The sequence below is a fragment of the Phragmites australis genome, chromosome 7, assembly GCF_958298935.1.
Source record: "Phragmites australis chromosome 7, lpPhrAust1.1, whole genome shotgun sequence".
Classification (NCBI taxonomy): Eukaryota; Viridiplantae; Streptophyta; class Magnoliopsida; order Poales; family Poaceae; genus Phragmites; species Phragmites australis.
Genome location: NC_084927.1, coordinates 10119107 through 10136224, shown reverse-complemented (window position 1 = coordinate 10136224; position 17118 = coordinate 10119107). Strand labels below are relative to the sequence as shown.

General features: G+C 48.8%; 1 protein-coding gene across 1 annotated transcript; it reads left to right on the top strand.

The window, feature by feature from the left end:
- Nucleotides 1-376: 376 nt before the first annotated feature.
- On the top strand, nt 377-3580 carry LOC133923971 (uncharacterized). Its single transcript, XM_062369299.1, has 2 exons — nt 377-2500; nt 2745-3580. The coding sequence occupies exon 1, from the start codon at nt 446-448 to the stop codon at nt 1688-1690; it is 1245 nt and encodes a 414-aa protein (XP_062225283.1). The 5' UTR covers nt 377-445; the 3' UTR covers nt 1691-2500; nt 2745-3580.
- The last annotated feature ends 13538 nt before the right edge of the window (nt 3581-17118 follow it).

The window sequence follows — 17118 nt, the reverse complement described above, 5'->3', positions numbered from 1 at the left end:
CACGCCTCCAAGCCTTCCTCTATGTGTCTCCTTGTCCTCTTCATGATTCCTAAGCAACACATAATCATTAGTTAGTAATTTATTCTCAAAATTATATAAAGAGTTGCTTAGGAACGAGCTCACCTCTAAATTTAATTGTCGTGCACGAGCTCTTGTGATTGGACTTGAAAGTTCAATGAAGGATCATTGTATGTATCCGAGGGAGTGATGTCCCCATCAGGAACCTCCGGATTTCGCTAATGTAAAACTATTTATTAATCAGTAAAAGAGCCTGAGCCATTCCTTAAAAAACAACTATCCTCCTGAAAAGCAAGCCCCCCAACGCAGAGGATTGACGAGTCTACGACCGACCCGAGCCTTCCCCCCCCCCCCCCACCTCCCAACACACAAAAAAGACTGAACCCAACGCCACAGCTCCAGCCTCCGATCCGCCGCCGCCGCGACGATGGCCGACCTGGCGGCGCTCACTGACGACGTACTGGCGGAGATCCTCCTCCGCGTGACGTCTCTGCGGGATCTCGCGCGCGCCTCGGCGTCCTGTGCCTCCTTCCACCGCGTCGCCTCCTCCCCACGCTTCCTCCGCCGCTTCCGCGCCTTCCACCCGCCGCCCCCTCTCGGCGTCTTCTGCTGCTACCCCGACGGCGGCGGCGGCTCCCAGTTCCACCCGGCACTGTCGCTGCACCCCTCGGCGCCCGCCGCCCTCGCGCTCGCCCGCGCCGCCGACTTCTCCTTCACCTTCCTCCCGCCGCCCTCCCGCTCCTGGCTCGTCCGCGACAGCCTCGACGGCCGCTTCCTCCTCGACCGCGCCGCGCTGGCTGGCGGTTCTAATGCCTTCACCGAGGTCGCCGTCTGCGACCCCCTGTTCCGGCGGTACCGCCTTCTCCCACCCATCCCCGACGAACTCGCCGCCTCCGTGGAAAACCCCTACGTACAGCGCGGTGGCGATGGTGATTTGCAATCACGCAGCAGTGAGATTTTCCTGGCTTCTCGTGGTGATGACGGTGTCAACGAGGAGGACCCGGCGTTCACCGTGATCTGGATGGCGTGCTGCCGAGGGAAGCTGGTCGCGTTCTATTTCAAATCCGAGTCCCAGCAATGGCGTACGCTTTCACCTCCCGAACACTACGCGTTGAGTACCAGAAGAGTCATGGGAGTTCGACTTGGACAACGCAACCATGCCCACGGGTGCTTCTACTGGATGGTAGCTCTCACACATAGGTGGCTTGTGTTGGACACACGCAGAATGGAGTTCTCCATTGTGGACATCTCGCTGGTCCTGTCGGGACGAGCCATGATGTTCAGTAATCAGATTACCACTCTGGAGTCAAGAGATGGCAGGACAACCGTTGTTGTCTCCGATGTTTTTCGGTCAGATAAAAGATGTGTCCTATATTTTTATGCATTCATGTATTTCAGTGACCGGTGGCAGCTTCTGAATAGAATCACCTTGCCTGAGGAATGGGGATATCGATTCAGAGGCATCATAGGTGCAGCCGAGGGGTACTTATTTTTAAAGCTAGATCACCCTAAGGAGAACCTGGATGATCAGGTTGAGCGAAATGTTGAATATTTTTGGCTTGATGTCAAGACAATGCAACTTGGGAGTTTCTGTCGGACAAGCTCTCTCACTGTCAACGAAGCCTACCTTTACTGTGCTTTTCCTCCATCATTGTCTCTACCTTGTATATGATGTGATAAGCTACAGTCCTAGCTTAGTTATGTCATTTATATGGTGTTGTTATTGATGTCATGTTAGTTATCATTTGGTAGTATGCTTATGTTGCTTAAATTGTTGTTTTTAGTCACTAATCAGAATCAGTATATATACTTTTTAAGGCCTTGCATCGTTTTTACTGAAATTGATATTTGAGGACAATACTCAGTTATTATTTATTCTTATTCCAATGATTGCTTACTTCTGCATCTATATTCTCAAAGTCAACTAGGAATTGAGCCCTGGTTTATTTTTTTATGTTTCCAATGATTGTTCTCGTCTCTTATTAGCATGGAAGAATCAATTGTACTTGGAGGCTTGTGCGCAGTGTGATGTCTTGGAACTTGGAAGTAAATTTACCTTGGACTAAAGTAGATTTATGGATGACCTAATGCCTTTTAGTAAGTGCAGAACAGTTTAAGGGGGTCTTTTCATTTTTCCATGCTTGGAGTTGCCTTGCAAAGCACATTCTTGTTTCCAATGGAATATTAGAATGGGAAAAACATCTTTTTCAACTAAAACCGTGCCAAATTTCTTTACGGCACGACATCATGACACTCGTTATTATCAAAGCAGAACTAAGGTATACTCTGCGCATATGAGTTTCTTTCGAATTCTTTGTAACTTATTAACTTCTTTGATTGACAATATTTTAATCTCATGCTCATTGGTGCACTGTATTCCAACTCTAAGCAGTGAAATAATGCTGTAAACTTGTCTGTAGGCCTTCCAAGTCTTCAAGCTCTGTGAATGGGGCATGGATTACTACAAGCGTATCCTTCTCAGGTAGAGCATTTTGTTGTACTTTTAAAGGTTTGATCCGCCACTGAAAGTGATATCAGTAGGTCACTTTGCAGTTGCCATCTCCAGCATAAGTATTCTATAGCTGTAGATATCTCCTTCCATTTAAACTTTTAGAAATAAATCATTTCAATTTCAAATCATGAATATGTGTGAAACGTTGCCAATAAATATTTGTTGTTATCTATTTTTTGTCACTAGATTCTGATATACAGACCTTGATACGCAGATAAAAATAATATTGGAGTGGTTGCTGGTTCAGATATGTTTTCAATTCACTTTTGGATTCTCTCTTTTATAAGAGAAGTTTTTGAACTATTTAACCATGGAGCTTGCAGTCATAGCTAGTGTCATGTGGGGCCTCACATGCAACAGGAGGAGGCCCAGTGCAGTGGCACAGCCCAGGAGGATAGATATAAGATGAGAGCAATTAGTTCAGTTTGTTAAGGGCCAGTCTAAGCTCTATATAAAGAGTAATCGGCAGCCAGTTGAAATTAATCAATAGATCAATCTATTACACAAGTCTCCCTCTCTGTCCCCTGCCTTGCCAGTGCGGTAACCGACCATGGTTCCTCAGCTGCACCGACTAGGTCCAGAGTCTTGTCCAGATACCTCTCACGACTACCATCAGTGATCCAATCCACCCACAAACAGACTTGCATGTGACAAGCTAGTTCATGTACCGCAAAACTGTAAAACATTCCATTTGGCATGTAATCCTACATCCTACGCCAAATGAGTAAAGTACTTTTGCGGGGCAAAATTGATAGAAACTTAAACAGACGTGAGCTTAAAAACCTTTAGCACCATTAAATGCCCTTAGGTAACCTGGAGCGGTATTTCCTGCTGTCCCTTTCCACCATGAGGAATTTGTTTACTTGTTCGAAGGTGAGGTCGTCATTAAGAATCCTTGTGATGCCAGAATGTACCAGGTGAACAGCTATGTCGCATCCAGAAGAATGTTGCTTGGTTTAAGATTGCAACTGTAATGTCACCATTGTGATGGGGTACTAAAGTGCAAAAGTCATTTCAATTGCAATATGAACTCTTTGGAGGGGTTTCCAAGTATCCTGGATTCATGATCTCGTTATTGTGTCCTTGATATTCAATCAGGCTTAAGTGATCACCATTAAAATCAATCGAGGCTTGCAGCAGTTGTAATTATATCCTTAGAAGGTTTTGAGGACGCAAATTTTCCATGGCAATGCACTTTGTTACAAAGCAATTGAGTGCACCTTGATTTTAAAGATTTAGCACCTTTGTAGCTACAAAACTTGCACAACTATTCTCACGCTCATGGTCTTATCTTTTTAGGTTGATCAAAAGCTTCCAGTACCAATTAAACTTTGTAACACCCGGTTTAAAGAAAATAAAATTAGATACAACCACATGTATATTAGGATCAAATTTTATGCATATGTTATATCATCAACGTAACATCACAATGTCATTATTATATTATTATCATAATTTAATATAAAAGGATGCGAGAGTCTAGAAGAAAAGCATAGTAGAAAGGTAAACTCTAGCGTCAGAGAGTTTCATCTTCCACAAATGTCAACCGGGCGAACATCAACATAGAAAAGAGCTTTGGGTCGAAGTCATCTCTATCCTAGAGTGTAGCATCATTGTTGGCTTCTGAAAAGCGGTAGAATGCAAGTGAGGAAACAACTGGTATAAGTACATAATGTACTTTGTAAGTGTAGAAAAATATAACATGGGGCTTAAGACAAGAATGGTTAGACACTGGATTACCGCACTAAGCAACTTTAACCTATAACTCTAACAAAAGATATTCTATTTACTCAGTCTGAAGGCACCACTTAAATAAGAGGAACAACTTTGTTGGGAGGAAATAAACCAGCCTGAGGATAATAGTTGAAGATTACTATCCAGATTCCTCTGGAGCCTTGATCTCTGGACCCTCAGCTAAAGGCTCGATCTCTGAGGTCATCAGGTCCCTTCACGGTACCTCTTCGTACCTACGAAGCCTTCCCTTGACTTAATCGGCTCAGCCTCCCGAAGGCTCAGCCTCCCAAAACCCGGCCTCTCGAAGCTGGGCTCCCCCCGAGACCTCGGTCTCCCAAAACCTTGGCATCATGAGCCCCGGCCTTTCAGAATCCTACCTCCCGAAGCCTTCACCTCCCAAAGATATGCCTCCCGAGGCCTCCGTCTTTAGATGCTCGGGCCGACTTTCCGAAGGCTATAAAATGAGTCTGCAGGTCTTAGGAAAGATCTACCGGAAGAGGAGCACCGGTCATACTTTGCCTGCAAGGAAGTGATCGGCATTAAAAGTCTAGGCTGATGGAAGTCGCTCTGACACTCTGGCGTAATGGAGGCTATCCTGACACCCCTAACAATGGCGTCGGGCCGCAATTGGTGACCGGCTCACCACCTTTAGGGGGTAGGCATCACGATTGTTACTTCGGTAGATATTTGTTTCCCAGATAGGGTAGAAAGTAGTTATCCGGGATAAAGCCTAGTAATTCGGTCAGGTCCCAGATATTTGTACATTATGATAACTTGTATACCAAGCTACGCATGACCCTATAAATAGGGGGCCATGGTCGCCTGGGAGGGAGAGGACGGGCAAGGCAGCGGAAAAGACACAGAGGTGAAAATACACTAAGTCGCCCTGTGATACTCCTCCCAAAGCGATCTATTTTTTCTACCATCGATACATTTGTGGTGTTCCTTTCTCTTAAACTTCATCTCCAAGTTTGAGTCTCCTTAGAAGAAAACTCTCGCCGTACTTGCTGGGGCAAGACGAACTCTTGCTCCAACAGTGCGCCGTCCGTGGGGACTCGAACATAGAAGTGCTAAGAGAGGTAGGAATCCACCAGGAAAACCACCAAAGGGCTAGCCAAAACCGCCATACCCACCATTGCAAGCATGCAATCATATGCATGGCTGTCTCAACCATACGCACCGTATGCATGCTCTAGCCCTGCTGCCGTGTGGGACGGCATTCCTTCCACCTTGGCCAACCCAAAACCCTGGGTCGGTACAGGAACTCCAGACGGCGCGGAGGCCTTCCAGCCTCTGCATGACGAAGACCTCACCGTCTCAGGAGAGGACGCAGCCGAAGCCACAACCAAGCAAGCCGCCTTCCAATGGTTCTGGCCGGTCCAACCCAGAAGTGTTCCCACCTAGGCTTGGTCCCCAGGTATCCCCTCCGACCACACCTGGGATACCCCGAGCGAACCAACATCTTCGAAAAGTCTGTCCACCCAGCGCCCTCCTTGGGCCCCTCAGGCGAAAGAGGGTTCGAAGGAGACGGAGGGCTACGGGATGCACGGACCCTGCCAGTGCCTCCGACGTCGCCCTAGCAGCTCCAACTTCGGCTCCAAAAGTCGGTTCACCGGGCAGCCTCGATGGTCTCCCAAAGGGGAAGGAGACCCTGGGGAAACCACAGGCTTTGGGACACATCGCCTTCGGCAGCGACCCAACGACAACTCCAAGATCCGGTGCCCCCGGAGGCACACAGGTGCATCCTGCACGGACCAGGGAGCGACCACAACACCAACGATTGCCGCATCATCTTGACCTTCCAGGAGGAATACCTCGGAAGGCAAGCAGAATACCTGGCTACGGAAGGAGCCGGCGAAGGACGACACAGGGTTTGGAGGCCCGGTGCAACCTCTCGGGCAACTCCCTAGCCCCTCAACCCTGCACCGTCACTACCGACCCTACTACCAATGGTACCATACCCAGCAACAAGAACTGAGTCAGGGACACGCCGTCGCCAAGCTCCAGACAGAGTATCTCCAGAGCCGGGCAGTGGCTAAGCTCGACCGCCTCTCCCGTCTAACCTTCCACTATGCCTCCAACATGCTGTCGCCAGGCTCCGGATGGATTACCTCCGGAGCCGGGTAACTGCTAAGAGCTGAGAGGGTCAAGCACCGCCTCTCCTGGCCTAGCCATAGGTTTCGAGGCCTCCAAGCCTCAGAATAGAGGCCTTATTCCTACAAAGGTACGCCCACTTTTAACAATCATTAGTTTACCTAGTGATCCATCTTTCATACGGCAAGGTTAGAGTATGTTGGAGGCCTCTAATCTTACTACTAGAAGTCTTTTGCAATTGATAGCCACTAGGTAGAAGCAGTAGAACTTAAGTTATATTCTCATTTAGCATGAACAATTATATAATCTAGCTATGTTTAATGCTACAACTAGCTTTTTATTGCCAATAGTAGACTGCAAAACTTAGCTAGTATAACTATGCAAAATATCTACACTCCCGCAGATGCATCGTGCCTAGGTCGTCTAGGTGGCGGGTCTGCCCAGGTTTCTTGGAAGGCATTGTGCGGCCTCGGAAGTGTAGTTCACACGTATCAAGGGATTTCCTTGATAGACCATGTTGCGGTGCCACCCGTAGGACATCTTCGGGTGGCATAACAAGCCCACGTACCGCGGATGTAGCATGCCTAGGTCACCTGGAAGGCAAGACTGCCTAGATTTCCTGGAAGGCATTGCGTAGTCTCGGTAGACAGTGAGGCCAACACACCGCAGGCGCCACTTATGGCTAGGTCACCTGCAAGGCAAATTATGCCTAGGGTGCCCTAGAAGGCATTTTCATAGCCTCGGGTGTCGAAGCCACACCCTGGGGATATCCTCGGTGGCGGAGTTGTGGTGCTCTGAGAAATGCTGTCGCAATGAATTCTCGTTGCACGACATGCCTACACACCGTGGGCGTAGCATGCCTAGGTTACCTGGAAGGCAAGACTGTCTAGGTTTCTTGGAAGGTATTATGTAGCCTCGATAGTGTGTAGATGCCGGTCATAAAGGGACTTCCTTGGTAATGTAGTTGCGGTGCCCCGGGGGATTTCTCCAGAGGTGTGACAAGCCCACGCACCAGTTTGCATTACTTGCCTAAACCCAAGGTCACCTGAAAAGGTTTCCCGGAGGGTATGCTTTGCTCTGGTAGGAAGTGGAGCCCACACACCGTGGGCGTAGCATGCCTAGGTCACCTGGAAGGCAAGACTACCTAGGTTTCCTGGAAGGTATTGTGTAGCCTCGATAGTGTGTCGATGTCGTATATCAGGGGACTGCCCTGATGTGAGGATGCGGTGGTCTGAGGAATGCTGTCGCAAGGAATCCTCTCTGCACGACATGCTTATATACCGTGGGCGCAGCATGCCTATATCGCTAAGGCATCAAGCCTAGGTTTCCTGGAAGGTATTTCATAGCTTTGGTCGTATAAATGCCATGCGCCAGGGCACATCCTTGGTGGACAGTGTTGCGGTGCACCCCAGGCATTTCCTCGGGAGCACGACAAGCCTACACGCAGGCATAGCATGTCTAGGTCACCTAGAAGGCAAGACTGCCTAGGTTTCCTGGAAGGTATTGCGTAGCTCCGATAGTATGTAGGGCCTTCGGCATTAATACATGCTAAGGAATCTTACAAAACCTCCGGCAAAAACGGAGAACCTTACAAAACCTCTAGCAAAAACAGAGACCCTTACAAAACCTTCGGCAAAAACGGAGACCTTTACAAAACTCTGGAAAAAACGGAGAGCCATACAAAACCTCTGGCAAAAACAGAGAGCCTTACAAAACCTTCGGCAAAAACGGAGAGCCTTACAAACCCTCCGGCAAAAATGGAGAGCCTTACAAAACCGCCGACAAAAACGGAGAGTCTTACAAAACCTTCGGCAAAAACAGAGAGTCTTACCAAACCTCCACACAACGGAGAGCTTTACCCAACCTCTCCCGTCTAGCCTTCGGCTTCCCCTCCAACACGCCGTCGCCAGGCTTCGGACGGAGTACCTCCGGATCCGGGCAACGGCTAAGGGCCGAGGTGGTTGCAGACCACCTCTCCCGCCTAGCCTTCGGCTTCGCCTCTGACACACCATCGCTAGGCTCCAGAAGGAGTACCTCCGGAGCCAGGTGGCGGCTAAGGGCCGAGGGGGTCACGGACCACCTCTACCGCCTAACCTTTGGCTTCGCCTCTGACATGCTGTCGCCAGGCTCTAGATGGAGTACCTCCGATGCCGGGCAGTGGCTAAGGGGCGAGGGGGTCGCGGACCACCTCTCTCACCTATTTTTCAGCTTCGCTTTCGACACGCCGTCGCCAGGCTCCGAATGGAGGCACCTCCGAAGCCGGGCAGCGGCTAAGGGCTGAGGGGATCGCGAACCACCTCTCCCTCCTAGCCTTCGGCTTCGCCTCTGACACACCGTCGCCTTCAGCTCGGGCAATCGCTAAGGAACCTTAAGGGTCAAGGACCACCTCCAGAGCTTGTCTCCAAGGGTTCCAGATGGACTTCGCTGAGTCAACAATCTGGAATAAATTGGTAAGGAGGCCCTACCAGTGCCGAGCCTGAGGAGTACGCAATAATCGGGAATGACGAGGTCGCCACTTCTTCACCCGGCTCTCTTTAGTTACCCTACGTATCTACCACCACCAGATTCCCAAGGCCACCTCTCCCCCAGAAGGAACGAAATCGATGATGATCTATGCGAAGGCTCGATACCTTGGTCATTAGAAAAACTAGCCATCGTCTACGAAGGGGACGAAGAAGCGTGGCTTGAAGGCATGAAGGCGCACACACATACGGTCACCCGATTGAAAGATCCCCTTGCACTCCGACATAGAAGTAGACACGACTGTCCTTGAAGGACCATATTATATTATTAAACAAATAGTACATCCAGAGGACACATACAAAAGCGACAGTACAGAAATTGTCACGAAGAAGATAGACCCTAACGGAGCAAAACTGGGTGAGAAAGAGTACAAGGTGACTAATTCAAGGCATGAGCCCACATCAAGGCCATGGTCGAATGTGAGACATAGATGCCTTACGTCGTCACCAAGTACACCTTCCCAGTGATCGCCTTCACCTCCTACAGGTCCCGGCAAGGGCCATGCATGGGATGGTGTATGCGCCTCATCTGTGGCCTGCCGTTGCGGAAGTCGTTATAGTAGCCGGTTCCCGAGCTGTCGAAGGATGAAGAAGAGTCCGAGGAGGTCATCGGCGGGCCCTTCTCCCTCGCCTTCCCAGCCACCTCCTTCGCCGTCGTCTCCACAGAGGCCTGCTCGCTCTCCCCCCGCAGGAGATCCCAGTCGATCTCCTCATCATCATCGGAGATATCGATGATCTCGATAGGCATGGCTCCCTAGCCAAAGGTCGGGCCGGAGCGGCAGGTAGCTACCTCCACTGTAGAGATAGAAGTGGCGTGGCCATCGGCGCCTTTTTCGACGACCAAAACGGTCCAGCTCCCGAATAAGTTATTGAGATCATCGACATCTCCGAAGAGGATAAGGAGGAAGACGACGCCATAATCAAGTCAAGGTTAACTGCTCGCTCATAGGGCTGTGGAGAATCCAGCTGGGTGACCCTAGCTTTATACCTGGGTCAAGCAGCCACGTAAGTTTGGAAGATGAAGCGGAATCAACACCGCAGTGTCCCCCATTGAATGCCTGAGGGGACCATGGTCATGCCCCAGTCGTTCTGCCAGCACGTGGCAGCATCCCACGACGAATCCCATGACGAATGCCTTGTTTTCTCGCACGGACGTCCCATCACATTAATAACCCAGACTCCTTTCGACGTGTGACAGGGGCGTGGGTACAAGACCCTAAACGACCCCCCGCATTGTCCAATCAGAACGCGACAGTGGTACGTCTTATCCTGCTAGGCAAATGCGTAGGATCCTCCAATCCTACACGTAACCTCTACTTTGTGATCTCAAAAGACAGGAAGAATCATACTAAAGGAATCCGGATAACCTGTATCGGTCTCAGCATGGACCTCGGAAGTACACCACATCCATTGACGTCCCTCTGGCCTGGGGTCCCGACACCGCGCATGATAGCTCCAACAAGCTCCAGACCATATCGCCACCACCAATACGCCAGTAGCCTTGGGCTCGCTGTCGACGCCCACGGTTTCTAACAAAAAAACTTCATAAAGGACTGGGAACTGCCATCAGGCATCCTTGATACTATACCAGGCTGGGGTTGGTTTTCCTCTACATCGTCTCCCCCCTCCGAAACATCAGGGCTTGAGAATGAGGGGGTACTATTGGGGGGAAATAAACCAGCCTGATGATAATTGTTGAAGATTACTATCCAGGTCCCTCTGGAGCCTTGATCTTCAGACCCTCAGCTAAAGGCTCGACCTTCGAAGTCACCAGGTCCCTTCACAGTACCTCTTTGTACCTGCGAAGCCTTCCCTTGGCTTCACCGGCACGGCCTCCCGAAGGCTCAGCCTCCCAAAACTTGGCCTCCTGAAGTTGGTCTTCCCCGGAGACCTCGGTCACCTGAAGCGTTGGTCCCTCGAAGCCTCGGCATCTTGAAGCCCCAGTCTTCTGGAATCCTACCTCTCAAAGCCTTCACCTCCCGAAGCCATGCCTCTCGAGGCCCCCATCTCCAACTGCTCGGGCTGACTTCCTGAAGGCTACAAGGAGAGTCAGCAGGCCTTAGGAAAGATCTGCCAGAAGGGGAGCACCGGTCGTGCTTTGCCTGCAAGGAAGTGACCGGTATTAAAAGCCTAGGCTGATGGATGCCGACACTCCGGCGTAATGGAGGCTATCCTGACACCCCTAACAATGCGGTGCTGGGCCGCAATTGGCGACTGGATCGCCGCCTTCAGGGGGCAGGCATCACGATTGTTACTACGGTAGATATTTGTCTCCCAGATAGGGTAGAAAGTAGTTATCCGGGATAAGTTCTAGTAATTCAGTCAGGTCCCAAATATTTGTACATTATGATAAGTTGTACGCCAAGCTATGCATGCCCTATAAATAGGGGGCTGTAACACCCATTTTTAAATGAACAAAACCAGACACAACACATATATGCCAGGATCAAGTTTCATACATGTGCTTACATCATTAGTAACATCATCACAATGCCTTTATTACAACATCGTATTTAGCTTAATACAAAAGGACCCGAGGGTCTAAAGAAAACACAGCGGGGAAACTAAAGGGTCTTCAGCGCCAGCGGCTCCATCTTCCACAGGCATCGACCGGGGGCACCACAATCTAGAACAGAAGCTCCGGGTCGAAGTCGTCGTCGAAAGCTCCAGCTCCATTGCCAGTTTCTGAACAGCAGTAGAATGCAGGGTAGGGGACAACAAGTGTGAGTACAAAGATTGTACTCCGCAAGTGTATGCGGCTTAAGTCAAGGAACGACTTTGACACTGGCTAACAACACTAAGCAACTACGATCTACCTATGACACCAACATCAGGCATTCTATTTACTAAGTGAGAAGACACGACTGTATCCAAAGGTTTGACTCATCGGACTCCATCCGACTACCAAGACTCACCAGATAATTCCATTACCTGGCTACCCCAACCCACCATACCAAACCCTGACCCCAACTAATCCTGAAGAAGTCCAAGCTCGCTCTTATCCGTGAGCACAGCTGATCGACCAGATTGACACTCTGCAGAGTTTGCACTGCTTTCCCCACGAGTCATGATTCCCTTGTTGCTCCAAACTTCCGGGGTGTGGAGTCGGGGTCTCACTACAAGGCCTTTACAAAGCTCCCTCTAACCTGCAGGCACCCACTAAGGTTTCATCGCTAACAGGCAATTACATTGCTGCAGAAGCCCCCTCTTGGGCCACTTATACCAACCTATGGTGCCCACCAAGCTAGAAGGTGACTAATTAGTTATGCAGATAAAACTTGGTTACATGCCCAAGAACCGGTCCTTAGGACCCCACACAGATACAAACACAAACATGCCATAGGCTCCACCTCAAACCATCCATTCTGTTGGGGACAACCTATACCATGTTGCTACAAAAAGAATTACCATCTCCCAACATTGTTGCATAGTTCATTAATCAATATTAAGATTTCCCAACCAAGACTGCTCTAGCATAAACTACCCATTTTCATAACATGATGAACAACGGCGACAAGGAAATATTGATTCAAAACTAGTAAACCCTAACATAGGATTCATGTTTAGACAATCATGCATTTTGAAGGTTAAAAACTACACCTGCAAATCCTAAAACAGGATAAATATGCTCAAGGACACTTGCCTTCGACAGGGTGCTGCTCAACGTCCTTAAAAGCTTGGTCTTCGAGATTGCCGAACTGCTCAGCTCCTAATCGACAGACCGGAAAAGACACACAACACAAAAATCTAAGAACAGTACACCAAATAGTACTAAAACTAGATAAAAACCCTACAAAAAGATTCTACACGTCGCTACGAACATTAGGACGCGAAAATCGCCCAAATCAGAGCTACGAGCAAAAAGTATTGAACTTTTGAATTTATAGGGGCTATTCTACAAATTTTACTTGAATTTCAGAGAATTACCGAATTGTTTTTATACTGAAAATCTTATTTATAAAAAAAAATCCAGGGGTTTCTATAAAAGTACAGGGCTTTTATGTGGTTACAGAGAAGTCTAGGGGCTAAAGTGCAAAAGTGCCTCAGAAAAGCTGACTGGATAGAAAGCTGATGATGTGGCATGACACATAGGCAAATTTGCTAAGGTGTTCGGCTGACATGGCATGCTGAGGTGGCGCTGGTGCTGACTGGATTATGAAGACGACACGTGGCATCACGTGATTGGCTGGGCGAAGAGTTATTTTGCTTCTAATCTGGGCCATCTACTCACGATCCGATGGTGGAGAGCTGAGGTGGGAGATTTGTCCGGCTGGCTACAGAGAGGTGACGGTAGGGGGGGCTCGGGCGCGGCGGTGTTCTCACCGGAGAGGCCGGAGACCACGTCGCCGGGCATGGGAAGCTACGGCGAGTGGAGGAGGAGATAGAAGGGGACATGGGGAGTTTGTTTTGGGCACAAACCGACGACAGCGTTGCTCGGGAGGCGATCGGCAGCGGGGTAGACGACGACGGTGATCGAAGCACGGCGGGGAGTTGATTCCGATGGCGGAGAGGGAGAACCGAGGGTCGGTGGAGCCCCCGCGTGTCCTTGCGGTGCCGACGGCGGACTTGGACACAGCGGGGAGTGCTCGGTTGTGGCAGACGGCGCTCGACAGAGCTCGGCGATGGCAATGGCGCTGAGAGGCGGCAGCAATGGCAAACCGAAGGGAAAAAGAGGGAATGAGGGGGTAGCTGGGGTGCGGAACCCTGCCGAGAGAGTGTTTGGCAGCTTATATAGGGGCGGGGTTAAGCGGAGCGGTCGGCAATCGGAGAAAACGGTCGACGGTGATGGTGGCCTTTAAGGTGTCAGTTACCACTTTGATTCAGCATTTAGATAGGGGGATTCAAGAGGGAAACGGTGGGGAAGCTTGATGGGGGGGGGGTTTAATGCTCTGATTCCAGCCGTTACGGGGAGAAGAACGGGCGCGAGGAGGCGCCGGATTGCGGCGTGCTGGCGGAAGGGGATCGGGTTGGTCGCGAGGAAGACGAGGAAGAGCTGGCTCAGTCCGGGCGGCTGGCAGCACGGCGCGGGGCGGCTGGCGGCTCGGTTGCGGGCCCGCTTGGTAGCGAAACAAGGAAGGAAGGGGAGCGGCTCGGCTAAGGCAGCAAGCCAGCTTGGCCGGGCGCGGCCCATCGCGGAAAGGAGGCCGGAGAAGGAAAGGGGGAGGGATGAGAGTTGGCCGGGGAGAAGAAAACGGCCCGGAAAGAGTTTTCCAATTGAAAATTCTTTTTCTTTTGAGTTTGAACTAAATTTCAAAAGGAGTTTGAACGGGCGCCTTCTAGTGATATTTTTGTATACTTTTTCCACACAATAAAAACCTTAATGCATCTATAATGGCATGAGTGCATCAAACATTATCCTAGGATAATTTAAATTTAGAAATTAATTTTCCTATTGAACAAAATTGCAACCACCTATTTAATTTCTAGCAAAATTATAAATTATTGAAAAAATTGAAATTTGGGGTGTTACAGGGGCCATGGTCGTCTGGGAGGGAGAGGACGGACAAGGCAGCAAAAAAGACACAGAGGTGAAAATACACCAAGTCACGCTGTGATACTCCTCCCAGAGCGATCTATTTTTTCTACCATCAATGCATTCGTGGTGTTTCTTCCTCATAAACTTCATCTCCAAGCTTGAGTCTCCTCCTTAGAAGAAACTCTCGCCGTACTTGCTAGGGCAAGGCGAACTCTTACTCCAACAAACTCTTTGGATTCCATCCGACTCACCAGGTAATCTCATTACCTGACAACCAGACCATGCATCCCTAATCCCAACTAATCAAGAAGAAGTACAAACCGCTCTTGACTGTGTGCACGACATCGATCAGTTTTATACTCAGAGTTAGCATACTTTACCCACAAGTCGTGATTAACTCTTTTGCCGGTACACGTAGATACCTTACAAACTTATGAGGTGTGCCCTTAGAGATCACTATAAGGGCTTTACAAAGCTCCCGTCGACCCTTAAGCACCTACTAAGGTTTCACTTCTAATAGTGATTTCATCACTACAGAGGTCCTTTATTGTGCCACTCAACCATACACTGGTGCCCATAGAACCGGAGGGGTGACTAATTAATTAGTCAGGTCATACCCATATAAGCCTTGTGGTTGCACTGTTTAGCTGGGTTACATGCTCCAAGAACCAGTCCTTAGAATTCCACATAGGTACAAACCACAATCTAATTGTGCATTTTTCGCATATGTGCATTCCTACACCATCATCAAACCAACCATCCTGTTAGGATTTTTTAAATTTCATGTTGCTACAAAATTACCATTCCCGGTTCATGTTGCATAGGCATTAATTATATTTACTTTGTAACCGAATCAACTATGATAGCGACTAACCTTAACTACCCTTGTCGTAGGGACTATCAACATCGACAAGGAAAATGATATAAATAATAGTAAACCATAATAAGGGATTCTAATTTAGACAAGCATACATGAAGGATAAACAATTAACATACAACCCTAAGTTAGGTGCAAAATGAGCAATGATACTTGCCTTCAGCGAAGGGTTGTTCAAAATCTTCAAAAGTCTGGTCCTGAAAGTTCACGAACTGCTCACCTCCTATATAATGGCATAACAGAAAGATGCACAAAGGGAACTGCTAAGAACAGTACATTAAACAGTAATAAAACTTATTAAAAACCCTACAAAAAGATTTTACACGTCGCTACAAGAATTTGAGCGCAAAGATCACGTAAAACGGAGATACGATTAAGAAGTTATGAGGGTTTGAAGTTCTAAGGGCTTTTCTGCAAAATTATCAAATTTCATAGAATGAACAGATTATTTTATACTGAAAAACCTATTTATTGTGCATGGTGATGTCATTATTCAAATTGAAATATTTTTGTTAATAAAAACATGTGAACTGGGTCTATGCAGCTATGAAATGAAGGGAGGGCTTCGGTCCATGGGTCCACCATGGACCAAAGGTGTCGGCAGGGCTTCTGCGGCGGTGGGTAGCCAGAGAACCGCTAGAAAGGGGCTCCGGCGGCCAGAGCGCTCTGACGAGTGGTGGAAAAGGGAGGGGAGACATCAGCGGGCTCACCCCGAGCGTGAATAGAGCCAAAGTGGGGTAGTGGAGGCTAGGCAAAGGGGACGACGCCGGCGATGGTCGGTGCAGCATCGAGGAGGGGGCTCCAACAGCCAATTGACGATGAACCCACATGAGACAGCCCTTAGGGTCCCTATGAATCCTGAGAGGGGGGTTAGCATGGTTAGAGATAGCGTGAATGCGGAGAATGGCAGTGGCGGCAGAGCTTCTCACTCGAGACGGAGAAGACAACAGTGCCGACGGCAAACCGAGAGAGAAGAGGGCGCGCAAGTGGGTGGATGAGGTGCGGAACCTCGCCGTGGTGGTGGATGGTGGCTTAAACAGACGCGCGAGCTAGCGGAACGGCCGAGGCATACAGATGAGGAATGACTGACATCAATGGACATCAATGAATCAAGCACTAGAGAGGGGGATTGAAGAGAGGGGATAGTGGGGAAGGTTAATGGGGAGTTAAGGCTCCGGATTTGGTTGTTACGGGTGCGGGAAGGCGCCGTATTGCGGCGGACGACTGAGATCGGGGCGTGGCCGGAGGAGGAAGAAGAGCCAGCGGCTCGGCTCTGTAGCGGCTCAGCTCAGCTGAGCCCGGACTGAGTGATAGAGAGAGCAGCGGGAGGAGAAGGCCGAACCATGGCCCAAATGGGGAGAGGGAGAGAGAAGCGGCTCGAGGGGCAGAACGGGAGGGAGAGAGGTGGGTTTGGGCTGAGTTTTTAGGTAGGATTTGGCCCGGGAGGGTTTAGGAATTTAGAATTTTTTTTTCTTTTTACTTTTAAACCATTTTTTTAAATAGCTTTCAAACAAGTACCTTGCAGCCAAAACTTTGCAAACATTTTTCATACATAAAAACCTAATATAACTACTACAGCATGAATGTATTAAGCATGACTATAACCCATGACAATTTAATTTAGAAAATAATTTCCTCCTAATTAAATAAAAACTATAACTCCTATTAAATCCTAGCAAAATTTTAAAATATTGAGAAAATTGAAGAATTAGGGTGTTACAAACTTGTTGGTGTAAAACCATCTTTTGCTCTTGCTAACCCTGAAATATCATGGGAGTGGGACATTCCAGCAAAATATGAGTGTGGGACATTCCACAAGGTTTCTATATTCAGAAATATAACAATCTTTTGCAGTTATCTTTCACAGAGCAGCAATTTATCTTTC

What these genes read in the sequence shown, in the direction of transcription:
- LOC133923971 (XM_062369299.1), top strand. Translation starts at nt 446, where the DNA reads ATGGCCGACCTGGCGGCGCTCACTGACGACGTACTGGCGGAGATCCTC.